This window comes from Drosophila montana, unplaced genomic scaffold, assembly GCF_035044405.1.
Source record: "Drosophila montana isolate Dmon_TW-CO22-7 unplaced genomic scaffold, ASM3504440v1 contig_3218_1, whole genome shotgun sequence".
Classification (NCBI taxonomy): Eukaryota; Metazoa; Arthropoda; class Insecta; order Diptera; family Drosophilidae; genus Drosophila; species Drosophila montana.
In genome coordinates, this window is record NW_026998098.1 from 1,914,875 (window position 1) to 1,933,672 (window position 18,798).

The 18,798-nt window shown below is 38.5% G+C and overlaps 1 protein-coding gene across 11 annotated transcripts in view; it reads right to left on the reverse strand.

The window, feature by feature from the left end:
- The window catches only part of LOC135433442 (hemicentin-1-like), a 216,122-nt gene that overhangs the window by 21,922 nt on the left and 175,402 nt on the right, over positions 1-18,798 (reverse strand). For all 11 annotated transcript variants that reach the window (XR_010437093.1, XM_064689529.1, XM_064689526.1 and 8 more), the window contains 12 exons: positions 13,710-13,881; positions 13,460-13,608; positions 11,178-11,348; positions 9,966-10,124; positions 8,596-8,672; positions 7,292-7,390; positions 7,075-7,234; positions 6,598-6,709; positions 782-963; positions 501-676; positions 298-429; positions 78-193 (listed from right to left, as the gene is read on the reverse strand). Coding sequence is in view for 10 of the 11 variants with exons in the window: in XM_064689529.1 (XP_064545599.1) it covers positions 78-193; positions 298-429; positions 501-676; positions 782-963; positions 6,598-6,709; positions 7,075-7,234; positions 7,292-7,390; positions 8,596-8,672; positions 9,966-10,124; positions 11,178-11,348; positions 13,460-13,608; positions 13,710-13,881 (1,705 nt within the window). In the remaining variant the exon portion in view is untranslated. The remainder of the gene's footprint in view (positions 1-77; positions 194-297; positions 430-500; positions 677-781; positions 964-6,597; positions 6,710-7,074; positions 7,235-7,291; positions 7,391-8,595; positions 8,673-9,965; positions 10,125-11,177; positions 11,349-13,459; positions 13,609-13,709; positions 13,882-18,798) is intronic.

Sequence of the window (18,798 nt, forward strand, 5' to 3'; positions counted from 1 at the left end):
CTTGCACGGTATGATATGCGATTTGTGGTGTGGATGTGTTGTGAATGTTGTTCTTGTTGGCTTGTGATGCTACAAACCTATTCGATTCGGGATAGCCCGGATCATCCACAGAGCAATAAAAGATGACGCTCTTCTTCTTAATAGCAATCGGTGGAAAGTGCGTCAGCGTGGCTGGTCCAGGCTCATAGTGCACCTGTCAGGCGGACAGAAAGAGAGAAAGGACAGCATTAATTTTAGCTGAGAATGAATGTGGCTAGTCGTGACTGGTCGTGGTTGTGTTTTTGTCGTTATGCATACCATTAGCTCCTTGTCCTCGCTGCGTGGTCCCCAGCCAGCAGCATTGTAGCCCTCACAGGAATAATTATAGAAGAAGCCGCGACCAATGCTCTCGAGCAGCAGCTTGCTGGGATCAATGTGACATAAATCCTCCTGCGCGAAACAGAAGTTAATCAGTTTGAAACAAAGTGAGAAAGAGGGAGAGAGAGAGAGACACAACTTACTCTTGTCTCCTCGCAGTCGGGCAGCTCCTTGAGCAATGTGGAATTGGCATACCAACGCACTTTGGTTAGCACCGATGGATTGGCATCCAAAATATTACAGAACAGGGTTACATTCGACTCATCGCTCTCCTTGACGGGTCCCTCGGGTATCATCTGCACCTCGACCAGGGGCACGTCTGCAGTTGACAGAATAATAATAAGTTTTAAAAGCGGCTTTGAATTATATTTGGGAAGGTAGTGGAGCTTTAAAGTTATATATATATTCAAATCTTCCAACTTACACTGGACATCGAGATCGATTTGCTGCTCGGAAATGCCTTTGCCAACGGAATTGGCTAGCTGGCAGGTGTAGTTTCCAATATCCTCTTTATCAGTGGATTTAATGACCAGCGCTACGTTCTCCGAGTTGCCGCCCTGATAGCGATCCGTATCGTTGACATTAACAATGTCGCCGTTGCGATACCTGTAAAAAGCAAATAGGAGACGAGAAATTAGTTGGGATATTTGCCAGACAAACGCTGCGTGGCATAATTTAAGGGCGTTTGCCTAGCTGGTTAGGTCAGAGTCTGCTTAAGTTAGCACACATACACGCACACGCATGCATCTATTTATGATGCATCACGCTCACGCACAGTCCTATGAGGCAGCTGTGTGTGTGTGAGAGAGAGAGAGAAAGAGAGCTGGCCAACCAAAGGCGACTTTTCTCTTGCTGGCTATTTAAAATTTATAGGCACGTTTCATTGTGTTTATGTTTTCATAACCACTCGAGCAGAAACCACACTGAGAGAGAGAAAGAGAGAGAACATGAAAGAGAGACTGAGAGAGAAGAGAGAGTGGTAGGGAGTTTTGTCAATGAATCTCGACTACTTTTAAGGCTCAGCCACAGCCAAGAAAAAAACAACAACGAAGTGCTAGAAAATTAAGTCAAGTGTCCTTTGTGCCTTGCTTTACTTATTTACGGTCGTTGTTTCTTTTTCCCTTCTGCTGGGCCGATTTGTAGCTCTTCTATAAGCTTTTAATGCAAACTGTACTCAAATGTCGTTCATTTTGCAGTTGCTTGTTTAACAAATTTTTTGCTTAACTCTTTCGCATTTGCTCTGCTCTTGCCCCGAGAGTAAGTCTCTGCCTCGCTCTTATTCTTGTTTGTATGTGAAGCATGATTGAAACTTGTTCTTAAATCCACTTACGAATCTTGAACCAATTGGCAAAAGAAAGATTTACAAGAGCTGCACAATTGGCAAAAACCCAAATTGCAAATTAAAGATTGCATCAAAAACTTAAGGCTTCAGAAATATTTGGAGATAGTTTTGATTAAGTTTATTGCTTTGTAAAAGCTGTGCATATTATTTGCTTTCTTTGTTATGTTTGCAAGTCCTAATAAACTGTTTGCATTTCCATTCTCAAGTTAATTGTCAAAAACTTGTAGAAAACTCAGCAATTCAAATACTGCTTTTTACTGCCAGACATTAAACACACACACACACACTCACACACACTCACACGCACACCCAACCAGTCGCAGAGGCTAGCCACATGCAATGGAAGATTCTTCATTTACGGAATGCCACAATTTATTACTTTATTTTATTTCATTCCCCGTTTTTTTGGTGCATTTCCCAGTGGCATTAAAATAATTTTACGCACACTTCTGTCTGGCGATAAAAGGTCGGCAGTAAAAAACAAAAATTGATGCCTCCACGTGTTTGGGAGAAATTAAAAAATACAATGCATACGCTGCAGCGGTAGGCAGCATAAATGGAAATAATATTGGCCACAGGTCGAAATGCAACTGCAACATCCAACCCGGCTGGCATACCAGAGGCTGGCTCCAGACTCGAGGCATGTTGCTGGCATGGCTCAATATAAATTTTAATTGATTTACAATAACAGAGAAACGACAGCAACAGCCGCTGCCTTCGTGCGTACAAAAGCAATTTTGATCGTTTGGACTACACATTTTCCAGCTTTTCCTCACATTGCGCTTTATGTGCGAAGTAATTTTCAGTGTTGCGGCCACGTCGATTTAATGAGTTAACGTTGCACGACTTATGTTGCATAAATCCCGCATATCACCAGCGCCGGACAAGCGTAATTAATTTTAATTATCAGCCCCAAAAAAAAGGAAGAAGCTGTTTTGGGCGCCCAGCCCACAAAAAAATGTAAAAGATATTCACGTGTGCTAGGCAAAGTTTTGTTTGTCTTCTTTTGTGTATCTCCCTTCCATTTGCTGAACTGTACGTCCAGTGCGAGCCAACCGGAAATGCTTTTAATGGGAAACGGAAAAGGTATTGAAACTATTTTTATATCTTGAAAGCAGCTGGCAAAGTGCTGCTCACTCACATACGGCCAACGGCCCTTGCTACTCATTAATATACTGAGGTGTGAGTGTGTGTGTGTTTGTGTGTGTGCCCAGCAACATGAGGCAGACATTTTTAATTGGTTCGTAGCAGCTCCTGGCACTCATGCAACTTTGCCATTGTCGTCAACAAGCCGTAAAGTCAACTTATTTTTTTTTTTGGCATTTTCTTAGCCTGAGGCAAATTTTGTGGTTTATTGCCAGTCGCTTAAATAATTCAACAATTACAATTACTTTTGTGGTGATTTATAAATTATGTGCAAGTCTGGGAAACTGTGAGAGGGGTACGCGCGTGTGTGTGTGTGCATGCTGTCTTTGGGGCATGTTTGTTCTAACTTTCTATGGCTGCTTTTAAGGGTTGCTTTCCTATTGTTAGTCTACGAGTTGCCTTTGGGGTAAACAGACAAATGCTCGTAAACAGCCCCAGAGCCCCAACCTTGGCCTATTGTTGGCGGGCGCAACAAATTAAGATTAATTTTATGTAAATATTTCATGCTGAGTGGATGGAAGGTAGAGTCATAGAAACAATCACAGCGCGCATAAAACAATGTCGATTTGATCTCATGTAGATCATTATTGTAGATATCAATTGAATTATATTACGTGAGAAAGCATTTCAATGAGTCACGGCAAGAAAATATATTAAAGTAATTTGTTGTAAAAGTTGAACTGAATTGAAAGTCGTAAAAAAGGGAAATATGTAAGGTTTTAATTAATCGTTGCTTGTAAAAGAATATTTGGAAAATATCTAAGACAATCTTTAAATGAAGCAAAATTGTAAATAAAATTGTATGAGAAAAGTCAAGCGAAGAAATTCTTAAAGAAACTGGTGCTAAGTACTTAATTTGATTTAAAACTACTTCTTTAAGTCCCTTTAAAATCCAATTAATATATAATTTGCAGCTGCTATGCAACCTGGCCCCAACAATTGTGGCTAAAAATGTTGGCCCCGAAAGGTATGCTACGAAAATTTTGCGCTGTCTAAATTTCATGCCGAGCTTTTCATTTTTAGCCACAGAGCAAAGGCTGCACACACACCATGCACACAATACACCACGAACACACACATTTATATAGAGAGAGAGGGAGAGATTGTGAGAACAAAAGAGAGAGGCAGCGCGACAGGCGTAAATGAAATGCCTGCTAAATAAATTTTCTGTGTCACTTTTGTGTGTGCATTTAATTTCTCAGCTGGCATTAGCAAAAAAGCGCAGAAAAAAAAACGAAGCCAAATGAAAAGCGAGCGTGAGAAGAGAAATGTGAAAACTTCAAGCATGGAATAGGCTTGTAAAATGCAGCCACTTGACACACACACACACACTCAACACCAGCTCGTGCATATATGTGGCTGTCTGTGTTGTCTGTGCAGTGCTTGCTCCATCTTCATTCATCATGTGCGCGTGCTGCTGCAGCTGCTGCTGTTGTTGTTGTGTAATTAGGAAATCGTGTGGCGTTGACATTTAATGCCCCAGGCAGCGTCAGGCTCTACGCAATGCAGTTTTCTGCACTATTTAACAAAAGCATTGCCTCGTTGTAGCATGGGATTTTTACAGACAAGCAGACTACTTGAAGACTTCTGTTATATTATATATTTCGCATTTTGATTAGATCATTTAAGAGAAGCTAGAGAAATGGTTTCAGGCGTTACGAAGTTCCCAGCTGATATCTTTGACTAAGCTTAATTCACTTAAAGCATTCAAAAATTGTTTGTAATTTTAAAATAATTAAATTAACTGAAGTTTACAAAAACCCTTCTTTAAGTTGCCTCCAAATTGCAAAAACCACACTGATTCAAAATTTTACTGGCCTGAGTTAGGTTTGATTTCAGCCATATGCCATTGTCTATCAATAGGCTATACAACTTGAACTCGTATCCCCAAACAAAGCACACACACACACGCCCACGTAGAGATTTTGCAGCCGACTACCCTGTGAATATCGTGCATACGCCACGTGGTCGCGCCACCATCTGGCAAATTAATACGTTCTCAGCATTAAAGTCGAACAGGGAGAAATCTGTGAATGAATGGAATTGCAACTGCTATTTGCATTTTCAGCATCCGTATGCCTCATACGCATTGCATGCACATCAAACGGCCGCAGTATTTTGGCCAAGTTTGTTAGACACAACCATTCACAAGCGCATCGTTGGCTCGTCCACGTCGACGTCGACGACCACGTCCACGTTTCCATTGCTCGCTATCTAATTTGCCCGTTGGCGAGTCGGTTGCCATGCCAGCTAAAGATTGTGCATTATTCTCATTGTGCAATTTTATGTTTGGGCATTCGTGGTGCAGTTGCTGCCGGATTTGCATGCCTGTTGTTTGTCTTTGGCAGAGTGCCTGGTACACTGCCCGAAAACATTATAGTGGGAATTAATGAACAGAGCAAATAAGCAAGGGAAGTGCTGCCATAAAAGCAGCATGGAAAACACCTGAAAAGGTTGTTGTGCACAGTTCATTGCAAGGTGGAAAGCTACTTGGAATTTTGGACACAATATGTAATTATGTCTTATTGTTGTTATTGTTTTTATGTAGTTTGCATATTATTATTACTGTTTATTTTTATTGATTTGTCCATATCAGTGACTAAGACAATATAAAACCTTAAACTAGCCTGATATTCCAACCCATATATCCATGTTTGTTTTTCTACCGATTAAGGTAAAAGCTCATTCAGGTTTCTTAAGCCGAAAATTTACGCTGTTAAGCCCAATTCTTTTGCATGAATTCGATTTATGCGGCGAAAGCTTGTTTAAAATTATATCAAAGGCTCGTCTATCTGGCTTCAATCAAATATTTAATTTCTTTTGCTATTCCTGCTTTTGTGGCTGAAATTTTTCAACTGGACTAAAACAACGCTTAAGTGAAATTGTTTGCGCACAAACATTTCTCCATGTTTAGCAGGGCTGCAGCATGCAACAGCCTATTAATTGTACACAGCCACAACAACAACGAATTCTGGTACCATTTTCCTCACTATTCTGCATTCGCATGCGTATTACGCAACTGCGAGTTTGTTTTGATTTTCGGCAGATAAATGGATGCTCGCTGCATTGGAGACCTCGCAATGCACTGCACGCTGATGTTTGTACGTAGGTGTGTGTGTGTGTGTGTGTGTGCGTGTGAGTATCTGTGTTGTAGTGCGTCTGTGTGTTCTGTTGCCTTAATAGCATGCGCACCCAATTTACGCACTTGCTGTTGTTGTTGTTGCTGCTGCGTAGATTTCAACTTCTGTTGCCTATTTACTTTTGTATTTGTTTTTAATTAGATTTTTGTTTACAGTAGAAATTTTAGTTTAATTGAGTTCTGCTCCGTTGTAGCTGCAGCTGCCTGACGCTGTTACCTGTGAGTGTGACTGTTGCCTGGTTTCAAAGTCACCCAAAGTGCTGTGTAGCCGTGGGGCTCAGCCCTGTCCGCTCCGGTTCGTACCGGTGCCCTCCGCTTTGCCACACACCTTTGCCAGGCGCCAATGCAGCACAACAAAGAGCGCGTCAGTTTTTGCCTGTGGCCAATTGCTATCTCTTTTTGGTAATACTCCCCTGCCCGCCCTGTTGCCATCTCTTTCATATGTGCGCGTATTTCGTGTGGTGAATTTAAAAGCAATTTAAATTCGTTTGCTTTTCGCTTTTGACTTTGGCTTGTTTCCGTTTCCTTTTTTTTTTTTTTGCCAATTTTCAGTTACATTTTTCTGTAATTTTTGTGCCTTTTATTTTTATTTGGTTTTGGATTAAGCACTTACCAAACGACCTGCGTGAGCGAGGCCGGATTTGCCACGTATTCACAATTGAGCAGCACAATTTCGCTGGTATTTGTGACCATTTCCGGTGGACTGACCTTGACGACAGGCGGATCTGTGTGTAAAGGGAAGATAGAAAAAAGATAGTGTTAAATTGGCAACTAAAAATATCATTTTATTGGGTTAGATGTAGATAAAAGTTGGCTGAAAGAAAATCAAATACATAAATTCTTTTTGAAATAATTTCAAGTATTTAAGGCATTGCTCCAGCTTTTAAATATCAGACTGGCAACAAAAGTGGTTAAAATAAATGAAATTAACTTCTTTTTGACTGGGAACAGAAATTCTTTCAAATATTTTAGCTACGTTGAAGTCAACTGATTCCCAATCCATTATTTGACAATTAAACAGTAACCCTTATAACCGAAGATCCTGTTTTCTTCCACCCTGGCATATCATTTATCTTAAGCATATACTTACACATTACTTCCAATGTGAGGGCTGCGGCCATTGGCTTCTCGCGATTGATTTGCAGAACAATATTTTCGGCCTCACAGCGAAAGACGCGATCATTTTCAAACCGTGTCGCATTGAACATCAATTCAGACTGGGTGTGATAAGTGCCATCCTCCTTTTCAAACTGTCGAAGCAAATCAAATGAGTTGAGATACATTTTGTGAATAAATACGCAACTTACAGCCTTGGTGCGTATCTCAGTGAGATCGTTCTCCTCGCCACTAACAACAGAAGTTGTATTATACCAGGTCAGGTTGACTGCGGGCCGAGCGCCGTGTATCTGTCAAAAATAAAGTGAACACAATCAGATATCCTATATTCATCCAGTGGGTCGTATGAGTTATATTATTGTCTGCACGGGCGGCTGGCTGTGAGATGGCGGAATTGCCATTAAATTTCCATTAGCAAGTGCACATATTCATATGCATACATATATCCATTAGCCAACAGTTTCAGGCAACATACCTGACAAGGCGGGCAGGCAGTAAAACAATTGCATAAAATTCCATTAAACATAATACGCAATCAATAGACAATTTTGCATAATTTTACAGTGCACACGAAGCAGGTCCTTGCGCTGAAAGTGCTGCTAAACTGCAGCCAATTGAGCGCTTTTCCATTAAAATGCAATCGCAACTGGCAACTGGCAACTGGCACAAGACAGACAGAGGCCCAAGCAAATGACAAGGCATTGTCGTTGACTATGTAGAATGCTCAGAATGTGCTAGGACTCGGCCCGTTTAATGGCCAGTTGCATAGAGCCCCACACCTACACATGTCGAACCTCAACGTCGACGAAAAATCGCAAAATAATTGACAGTTAATTATTGTCAATTACTCGGACGGCAACGATAAAGGACGAGTACGAGAACGAGATCGAGGACGAGGCCGAGAATGTGGACGTGGGCATGAAAGCAGCCTGATATGCAGTGCAGCTTATCGTGGTCAAAAATTCCAATTCTATTCTAGTTTTTTTAAGGGATTGTTATTGAAGCAAAATTTTTGGGACTCAAGAAGAAGAGAGACATTCAAATTCTATTTAATTAAATATGAATGAAAAGGAGTCTCAAATGTTATTAGTATTTTGGGAACAGCCTTAAATAATCAGATGATTATAAGAATAAATTGTCCGTCGGATGAATGTTTCTCTAAATCTTCCTTTCTTGAAATATATTTAAAAAACGTTTCCAGGTAAACTGCTTTCTAAATAGAGTTATTCTCTTAAATGAATCTGAAACTTGCGATTTTTGAGTACAAACTCTGAATTTCGAGATATTTTAAATATATTTTAATGAAATACTTGTCTATCTTTCTGTAGATTTAAGTTGCATTTGAAAATTTTTCAGAGGAATATAATATCTTATTGATTCTCTGAAACATACAGTGCACTATCTGGCAGTTGATTGACCAGATCGCACGATCTTCTGCGCCACGCGCCCCGTGAATCAGGATTTCATTTAATAGAAAAGTTCAGCCAATACTTACGTTACATGTTAGCACCACTTTGTTGCCCTGCACCGTATGATGTTCCACTCCGTTGATGTCTATGCTCGTGGGTCGCACTGTGGAAATGGAAAAGAAAGCAGTTTGGGTGGCTGTTAGAAAATTGCTTAAAATGCTCGACTTGTAATTGGCTTTTGTCTGGGTATGTCTACAGCTCGCTTGCCTAGCTCTCCTTCCACTGCTCCTTTTATCCATAATATAAAACATTAATAATGGCAATTTGCATGCGGGCGGGCTGGCTGCCTGGCTGGCTGGCTGCCTTTTGGAGAGCTCTGCCTACGGCATATATGAACTTCCATTTCCTACATTTTCAATTGATTGGTAAATGTTTTAAGGCTTGGGGCATGGTATGGGCGGCAGTTGGCCATCAATCAATTGGCTGTGCCCACTTTGTAAATGAAAAACTTGGCTTAGTTGGCTTAGTTTTATGTTATATTTAATGACATTCATTAATTGCTCCAGCAAAAATGTCAAATCATTCGTCAATTTCAAGGAAAAAAAAATAAATAAAATTCAAGAAGAAACTGGGAAAAATGTCACTTGATATTGTTGGCTTTTAATTAGAAAAAATTTATTTGCATGACTTTCAAAAGGCTCTCAGGCGCCTAAGGGATTCTGTTATTGTTGTTTTTGTTGTAATTAGAAGGGTTCGTTTGGGGTCTTTTTGGTTTAATGAACCTGAAACATGTCAAAATGTCGCGTGAATGTTGTCGCTTTTGTTGTTTTTCTGGCAAATTTATTACGCTTTTTAATTTACGTTAATTAATGCAGTTAAACAAATGCTTAAAATTCGAAAAAGTTTTCAGCTTTAAGCTGTAATTAGTCAATTGGACTTAAATTGTTAAATCGTTTTGCGCAAAGTAATGTATGGGATACTTTATGATAAAATAAAGTTCAATTAATAATTATTATAAAAATAATATATAAATTTCCTTGGTAAAGGATTGCAAAAATCATTTAAATTATTTTTTTTAATTTATTATAATTTATATTATTTCAATTGTGCATAAATATATAAAATTGAATAATATTTTTTTTCGGTTACTTTTCCTTTGAATTTCTGTAGATACTCTTGATACTTCCTACTTTAAGTTTACTCTTAAAATACTTTGCTTCAAACTATTTTATGCATTATCAACTTAAAAACAAAGTCATAAAACGTGCCCTTTTTACTATGCTGGTCATTTAACTAAGCACACCTACATAAATATGTCGTATTCAAGCCAATCTATCTTCTATGGCTGACTCATTGCTGGCTGGCTTTTATGATAGGCAGTTGAGTCATCCCAATTGGGATTGGGGTCTTTGGCTTAAGTTTATCGTTCAGCGTAATGGTCGTAATGATGACTCACCTTGCAAATCGACGGCAAATTTGGTAACAATTGCATTCTTTATAGCCGCCGATTCGACGCGACATTCAATATCCGTTGCCAGATCCTCACGTGATAATTGCCAATCCAGTTCCAGTGTGGATGTATAGAGGCCGTCGTTAAGATCATGAGTGGGCGAATCTGTGCAAAGGATAACAAAACATTTATTAAATATTTTAAACTCCCATGGAAGAAAAGGCTGACATCCGAATACAACTTAAGTAATTGCTAGATTTCACATTTCATATTTTCCAGGTGTTCTCTACTCATCAACATGTTCCTAATTACAGGCAATTATGATAAGCAAAGGGCTCATAAAACCAAAAATAAATAAAATTTCGCCTGGAATCAAAGATTGGGGTTAGACTTGCGGCCGCTTAGACAAAAGGGTTGCAAGCCACAGACCGAAGGCCAATTAGAAGCCGCACAAAACAAAAAAAAAACGAAATGAGGAAAAACACAAAATAAAAAGGAGGGAAAATGTTGCCGCCTTGTAGCTGGTGTTGTTTGTTTCCGTTGCAAATTGCTGGAATATTTTCGGGATTTTGGCCATAAAAATTACTTAAAGTGCTTTTCAAGGCCGGCAAATGGTAAACCAAAATTTCTGAAATGTTCCGGGTGCTTGTTTTAAATTCTGCTTTAGCTAATGTAATGGATGCCTTGGCTTTTAAAATAGAAATCAATTAATTTCGCTGGCGGGGCTTTAGCCTTGTGGTGGCTGTTGGTTGGGAGCATGGAGCTAAGGCTCTTAAAAATTTAATGAAAATCGCCTGAAAGTTTATTTTTATGCTTTACAATAAAAGGGCATAGCATTTTATGGGCTGCTGTGGGCGCGGCTGGGCATTTGCCTATGCTATATAGGGCCAAAAAAACTGACACTGATAAGCAGCCAAATCCTTCCGTGGCCTGGACTTGGACTTTATGACCTCGGTCGTCAGTCACTGCATAAACTTTGTGGCGCATCGTAAACCCGACTCTGAATTCGACTCCTTCAACTTGGTGGGCTTATGCATCAAATTGGCTGCTTAGGACCCCAATCCCAACCCTACTACCCCGCCTTCAAGCTTTTGGGAATCAATAAACGCGCTTCAACAGTTTTTATGACTGCCTGGCAAAAAAAAAAAGAAAGAAAAGCAAACCTTTATGCGATTTGCTACCTTTGGAACATAGTTGAGAGCTGGGAGCAATACTCACATGTTGCCAGGCGTTTGGTGCCACGCCACCAGCCCACATCGGGTTGGGGCCGTGTGTTCTTCACCGTACAGGTCGCCTTGAGGCTCTGCCGCTCCTGCATGGGTCCGACGATGCTTCCATTCTCGATGCGGTCGCCCTTTGCGTCCAAAATCACAACCTCTGTGGGTGGCACTGTACATCCAACATCCAACGACATGTTGTGTGATGTTTGTGTGTGTGCGTGTGTGTGTGTATATATCGATGTTGTGTAAGTGTATGTGTACATGTGTTTGTTTGTGCGTAGTTCAAATCATTTTTTTTTTTTTGCATTTTTTTTACATTTTTTTCGGGAGGTAAAAATGTTGAATATGTGTTTTTAATAAATCATATTTGATTTGCATTGTATATAAAATATTATTAGCACAAATTATAATAAATTAGAATCGAAATTATAATTGGCTAAGAGCAATAAATTTGAAATGAAAATGAAGTTAAATACTAAATTTTAAGAAATGAGTGAAAATAGTTTTTTAATGAAATGAAAAATTAAAGGAACCGATTTCTTAAAGTAAAACTGAATATAATAAGGAATAGGTAAAAAATATTCTTTAACTAAGTTTTTTAAAAAACTTTTAAATAAAATAAAATCAGCACCACATTCTCGTTCTTCTAAAAAAACTTAGGAAAATTAAAAATTGGTTTTCTCTTGCCAGTCAACTGAATTAAAAATTATAAGAAAATTGAACTAAAAATTATGTTTATTATAAGTTAAATTTACCAAGGTTTTCTACGTTTAGTTTTGCGTAGTTTTATTTTTAATGCATAGCCAAAAACGTTTGGTTTTGGTTTTGATTTGACGTTTTTAAGAAATCAAATTTAATTTAAAGCGTTATTTTGGAAGTTAAAATTATTTTTAGGTTGAGTTTCACATCAGTTTATGGTTTGTTTTTTTTTTTAATTTGGTTTTTTTTGTGGGGCACAGTTCAATACAGTTTTGAAATACGTATGTATATAAAAAACAATTTTGTTGGTGAGTGCACACGTTTGAAAAGGGGGGCGATTGTGAACGGAAGAGATGTGGTGTGGAGTTTGATTTAGTTTTTCGTTTTTTTTTTTTGGTTATTTTATGTTTTTGCAGTAGTTGTCATGTATTGATTTTTTAGTATTTTTTGTTTTGTTAGTTTTAGTTTTGGTGGAGCGAATTTGTTTGAGTTTTTGATAGCAATGCATATATATATATATTCATATATATGAATATGTCGCATGTATATATAGAAATTCCATGTCGATGTGGACGAGCGTTTGTATGCGATTTTTTGGATATAGATTTATTTTTTTTTTTTATGTTTTTGTGGGACAATCAGTTAAGAGAAAATATTTGCATGAGTTTTGACACGTTCAAATGTTATGGTAAAAGAGTAGAGCGGTTAAAAGTAAAGTTTTCGATTTGCACTTTGCAAGGGATGTACACTTTGATATATATATATACTAATAAATAAAGTTTTTTATTTGAGTTTTACATTCATTTATGTACATATATACAACAGAATGTTTGGCGTGTAAAGGCAGGCAGCAAAAGGCATTCCAAAAAAAAAAAAACAAAAACATATTTTTTTTATATTTTTCACTTGCATTGAAATAAAGTCAAAGTGAAAATGCAATCGATTTAGCAATTTGGGTTACGAATTTTGAATTGTAAATTGTCGAAAAATATTTGCTGAATTGCAGTTCCAAATTTTTGCATATATTCAACGAAATATTGTATGAAATTAAATACAGGTTTAACAAAAATATTTCTGAAAATATCAAACCAAATGGGAATTGATATTTATATTTAAGCTCGCGAATAGAAGGCAAATACCTTATATTTGAGCATAAGGAACACATTTGATTGATTGCATTTCCATTCTGATGGTGTAGATATTTAAGCAGAATTTTCAAAAGCAATGCTCTTTATGGGACAAACACAGTAAGCATTATATGCGACCAGATCTCTCGCTCCTCAAACATGCAACATCCTTGCAGATATCCCACTTCTTCCGCCCGTTGTTTTTTATAGCAAGCTCCAAACATATCCCATGCACAAACACGTATATTTCTTATGATATGAGTTTTTACAGGTTAGTTTAGCAGTTAATTGTTATTTTAAGCAAACTGAATACAAAAGCATTTACAAGTTATACTTTAACAGAAAAATCCATAAGTATACGCAAATTAAAAAGAGCTGTTAAGCGAATTGTTAGGCTGAGTAGAAGATGGCAGCATGCAAAATCAAGTGGCACGAGGTTCGGGTGGTAACTTACCTAAGACTCTTAATTCGACACGATAGCCATTGAAGTTATCACACGTTTCTTCTGGTATAAAAAATGTTGTATCACATAGATAGATATCCTCATCAGATATTCTCAAATCCTTAATAACTAATCTGTATGGATTTTGCTCAACAGTTACTCTGCAAGCGTCACAAAATATATATCAATTAATTATTGTAATTTAATTTAACAAATAATTCTCTTTTCAGCATTGCTTTCACGCATCTTCTGCTTGACTCACCTGTTTTTAAATTCATCGTTCACACTCGTGACATTGCTATCGCCCAGCAGCATTGCAGCAATCCGATCATCGCCCTTGAACCAGTTCAATGAATGCAGTTTCCCGCATTTTTGCTCATTCACCGGACATGGCAGCACCACGTTTTTGTTCTCATGCTCGCTGATGGTACGATCTGCAAGAAGGTAAATATCAAAATAAGAAATTAATTTTACTATACATAAAGCGAGGCAGCAAAAGTGCAGCACAAAGTCAAAAGGAACATCGGTGAACTCAAGAGCTCAGCACATACACACACACACACACGCACACAATCACAAGGCTATTCAAATGTACATGTTTTGGGTAGGCGGGCAGCCATATGAATAAAGTCGCTATTCAACCTCGGGCACAATGCGTGTTGTGTGTTTAGTATCATAAATTCAAAAGAACGACACTTTTTGCCAGCCAGAACACCTTCAAGACACACAAACACACACACACTCCCACAAACACACACACGGCATTCATTTTTTTGAATGGGTCGCCATGGCAAAATTGAGTTGCTGTTGAAATGAACAAAAAAAAATGATTCAATTTGCATGGCAACCAGTGTTGAACAGTGGCTCAAAGAGCAATGCAAATTTGAAAATTGAAATTAGAGTGGCCCTAAAAGCGGCTACGGCGCCTAAGTAAGCCTTTAAGTAGACCATAAATATTATTTTTTTTTCTCTCTCTCTCTCTCGTTTGCCCCTCCTCAAAGTCAGTGGCATGTAAATTTAAATGTTTACATAATGGCTTAACATATTCTCTTTTATTTTTAGCATTGATTTATTTATGGGATCTGTGCTTCGATTTTGCGGTTTTGCGATTCGTTTGCTGTGTCCGTGCCCACAAATTATGCAAAGCAAATATGTTCTTTGATTTGTTGTCCATGGGTGGTGTTAAGGCATATGGGAGCGGAAGTTAAGTTTTATAGATTACAATTATATTTGTTTTATTTGTTTATTTCTTAATATTGCCCAATACTGCTTCTTACTTCTTAATAGTTCAATAGACCTTGTGTGTGCGATTTTCTAGTCAATCGATAGATGCTGTGTGAGAGTTTTTTTCAAGAAATGTTTGCGGAAAATTTGATAAAATATTCTTTTTACAGATTGATGTCAAAGTTATCATAACCATTTTATCTGTTGTCTGAGAAATATGTTATTCGGTAAGTTCTTAACAATTTGAAAACTGTTTTACCTCTTTGAACTAGTAAATACAATTTCAATGAATTATACATATATATATATTCAATAGAAGGAAAAACTATATTTAAGGTCACAGTAAGAAGGATAAACCAAAGCATAGCTTACTCTCTTTCCCCCTTACTCTCTCTCTCTCTTTCTCTCTCTTTCTCTCTCTCTCCCCCTTACTCTCTCTCTCTCTCTCTCTCTTTCTCCATATCTCTCTCTCTCTCTCTCTCTCTCTCTCTCTCTCTCTCTCTTGCACTCTCAACTTGTGTATAACACTATAAAAATATTAAGAATAGTTCGAGCACATTCAACGGCCAAAAAACTGTATAAAATATGCTCGCTCCCAAATATAACAACAGATTGTATTCACAACAAACACACACAATTACACATGCTTGAAGTGTCTCAGAAAAAAAAAAAATAAAATAAAATGCAATTTACTTATCGGCCTAAAAGCCTATAACATAATTTGAAATTTACGCTTCATTTAGTGCTCTGCTCTGGCCAAGTGCCAGTGTGTGCGTGTGTGTGTGGGTATCTGTGTGTGCATGTGTGTGATAAAAATATCATTTATTTTGCACGTTTGTCTGAGGGTCTCAACGCTAGAAAACTAAATTGTCCATCTTGAGTCCGGATGGGGTTGAGTAGACGGTGGATCAGCAGCTCCGTCATAACCGACAATCAGCTGCTTCTTAGCTGCCAAGTCTACTTGCCCCACTCACTGTCTGTCTGTCTGTCTGCCTCTCTGTCTATTTTGACTGTCTATCTCTGTCCTGCTTTCTATTGCCTCTGTCCACAAATTTCCTGCACTGAGGAATATTAAATTAGGCGCCCAGCCGTTTCACGTTTCTCTTTCTGCTGCTGCAGCAGCATCAGCAGCAGCAGCAGCAGCTTCTCTCGATTTATTTTTTTCCTTTCTTATTTTTTATTTTTTTTATTTTTCAATTTTCCTATTTGGTTTGCTGGTTAGGTTTTTCGCACAGTTTTTCTTTTTTTTATCTCCTATTTCTCTGGTGGTAGACTTCCTTTTTCCGCTCTGTGTTGGCTGCTTCCTTCTGTGCTTATAAAATTCAAACAGACATGTGAAATATTCAATTTCTCAAGTAGCAAATCCTCTCCCCCCACCCCGCTGCCAGCTCTCGTCCTGATTGTCCTGCCACTATAACTGTAATGCGTCGTATGTTGTGCTGAATTAGCCGTGCCAAATGCGTCGCCGACTTGCTTGGCTGCTCCGCATTTTGGTTTGGTTTTGGGCTTGGCTCTGGCTCTGGCTCTGGCCCTTTGTCTGGGTCTGGCCCAAGGTGATGCGGGCTATCGTTAAAACTACTCGTAACCTTTGTTAGGCTGCTGGCGCACGGGTTACCCAAAGATTCAACTTAAATGGGCTGCCAAGGAGTTGTACATGGTAGAAAAACTGTCTTCAGCTCTACTAGCGGATAAATCAAGAGGCTACATAAATGCTGAGAAATTACACAAAATCTTCATAAGCAGTCATTTATGATCTTACCCTACAAGAGTACACAATTTCTTGATGGTTACTTAAACAATTAATTACATTAATTCTCTGTTCAATTGTTCTTATTTCGAATACTTTCATGTCTTAAAACTATCAACCCAAGCTATCATCCTAGACTATGCTTGAGCCTCGCTGTTCAGTGCTTGGGCTACTTAAACAACCCATCAATCGCATTACCTAAATCAAAAACACAGCGTACATTTCAACATTTCAATTCAGTACAGTACAGGCCTCAATTCGTCAATATTTGAATTAAATTTTCGATTCGAATTAATCCTTTCGCTTCCCCAAACATTTCACCTGGCTTATTCTGTGTCACTTTAAATCAGTTGCAATCCCTTTGGGGCAGGCAGACAATAGTCAAATTAGTGACTCAATAAATGCATGAGAGCACAAGACCCCAATCCAAAAATATCCAAACCAAAGCCGAAAGCCCAAATCCTGTGTCCGTCCTGAAATTCAACTCATAAACTAAACCGCTGGAAACTTGAATGGCAATTCACATTATCGCCAGGGTGTGTGTTCGGCAGCTGGTTTGAAAAGTTTCTGCCACACAAATCAGCTGGGGAAAATTTCACCACAGCTTTGATAATTGTTCATAAATCCCATTGCACTCCCACCCTTTTTCAATTCAAAAGTTTTGCTCGCACTTTGCAAAATTTATCACCTCATTTTTCAGAGCATTTCTACTAATTTGTACCACAAATCTCTTTCGGGCGACACCTGCAGTCAGCCATGCGAGTGTCAAATATTACAGAAGCCCCATTCATAGCCACGCCTAAAAATGTCTCCTTGCCCGCCCCCCAAAACTTCAATCCAAGCAACTCTGGCATACAAAAGATTGTTAGCAATCAACTCAAGCACCAAACTTTGATTTGTATGACCATAAATCGCACTTCATTTTTGATTCAACCAGCCCCTTGCCCCTTGCCCCTTGCCCCTGGCATTTTCCAATGCCTTCACACAGTTTTGTGGTTGTCTGTTCATAAATTTGTACCCCAACGAACTTGGCAAAAAGTTTCCCCCACTCACACGCACACGCACTCACACATAGACAGCTTTAAGCCTTTGGCAAACAGTTTTCTTATCTGCCTGGCATGTGTGTGTGTGTGTGCGTGTGTGTCTGGCCTGTCTCCGCTCCTCCGCTCCCCTGGTCCGCTCTCTGGCTCCACCCCTTGAGTTGCCATTTGCTTTTTGTATGGTGTGTAAACGTCTTTAGCTTGGCTTTTATAATTCTATTTCCGTTTCCGCAGCAACGCAAAAAAAAAACATTTTGCTTGCTTTTCCTCATATATTTCAACATCTTTTTTCCATGTAGACCATTTCCTTCGTCCTTTCTCCGGCTGCAAATCAAACTTTTACACATTTAGTTGTGTGATACTGTGTGTGTGTTTCAGTGCGCGCGTGTGTGTGTGTGTCTGTCTGGCTGCCATCATCATTGTCATCATCACCATTGACGCAACTGGCTACTGTCCGTGTCCGTTCGGTCTCAGCCTTGCTTCAGTTTCTTCGCCACATATCGTAGCGTTCTTTTGTGCGCCAACGCTTTGACATTGAATTTCTCTGTGTCATTTACCATTTCAATGTGTGCTTGTGTGCGTACGTGTGTGTGCGTGTATGTATGTGTGTACTTGTGGCTACGGCTAAACGTACTCACTACTTGGGTTATCCCAGGCTCACCCTTTCGTTTACTTTTCTGCGAAGAGCCCGCATAATTCAGCGATAACTGCCTGACAGAGACACATTCTCAGCTCTTATGTGTGTATTGAGTGTGCGTGTGTGTGTGTGTGTGTATGAGTACGTGTGTGGCTTGCGTTTTGTGGTCGCTCTCTGTTTATCTTGGACTGTAGCTTAACCCCTTTTCGAAGCTGCCTTCGCAATTTTTCCCCCACACACACACTTAAAAAATTGCAACTGATGCATGCAACAAGAATTAAATTTAATTTAATATAATTTAATTTTTATAAATAAACTTTAATGTAGTTTGGCCGGTGAATATTTATCATTTTCGAAGGTCAAACAATGTAAACATTGCCTGTTTATATTAAAATATAGATTTAAATATGATTAAATGAGATATCCATTCAATCTGTTGCTTCATTATATCCTCTTAGCTTTTATGCTTTACACAACATAACCTGCATTTTAGATGCTAAATATAATTATTCCGTAATTGAACCTAATTTTATTTGTCAAAAATAATTTAATAAATAAATAATTAAATGAATAAAGCAAACAATTCTGGAATAATATTGACTATGCAAGCACTAAGCTCATAAAAAATGTTTTACAATAAAGTAAAAAAGTGTAGTTTGCATAGTTGAAACTTGAATTTGAATTCAATTTGTGACTGGTGGCA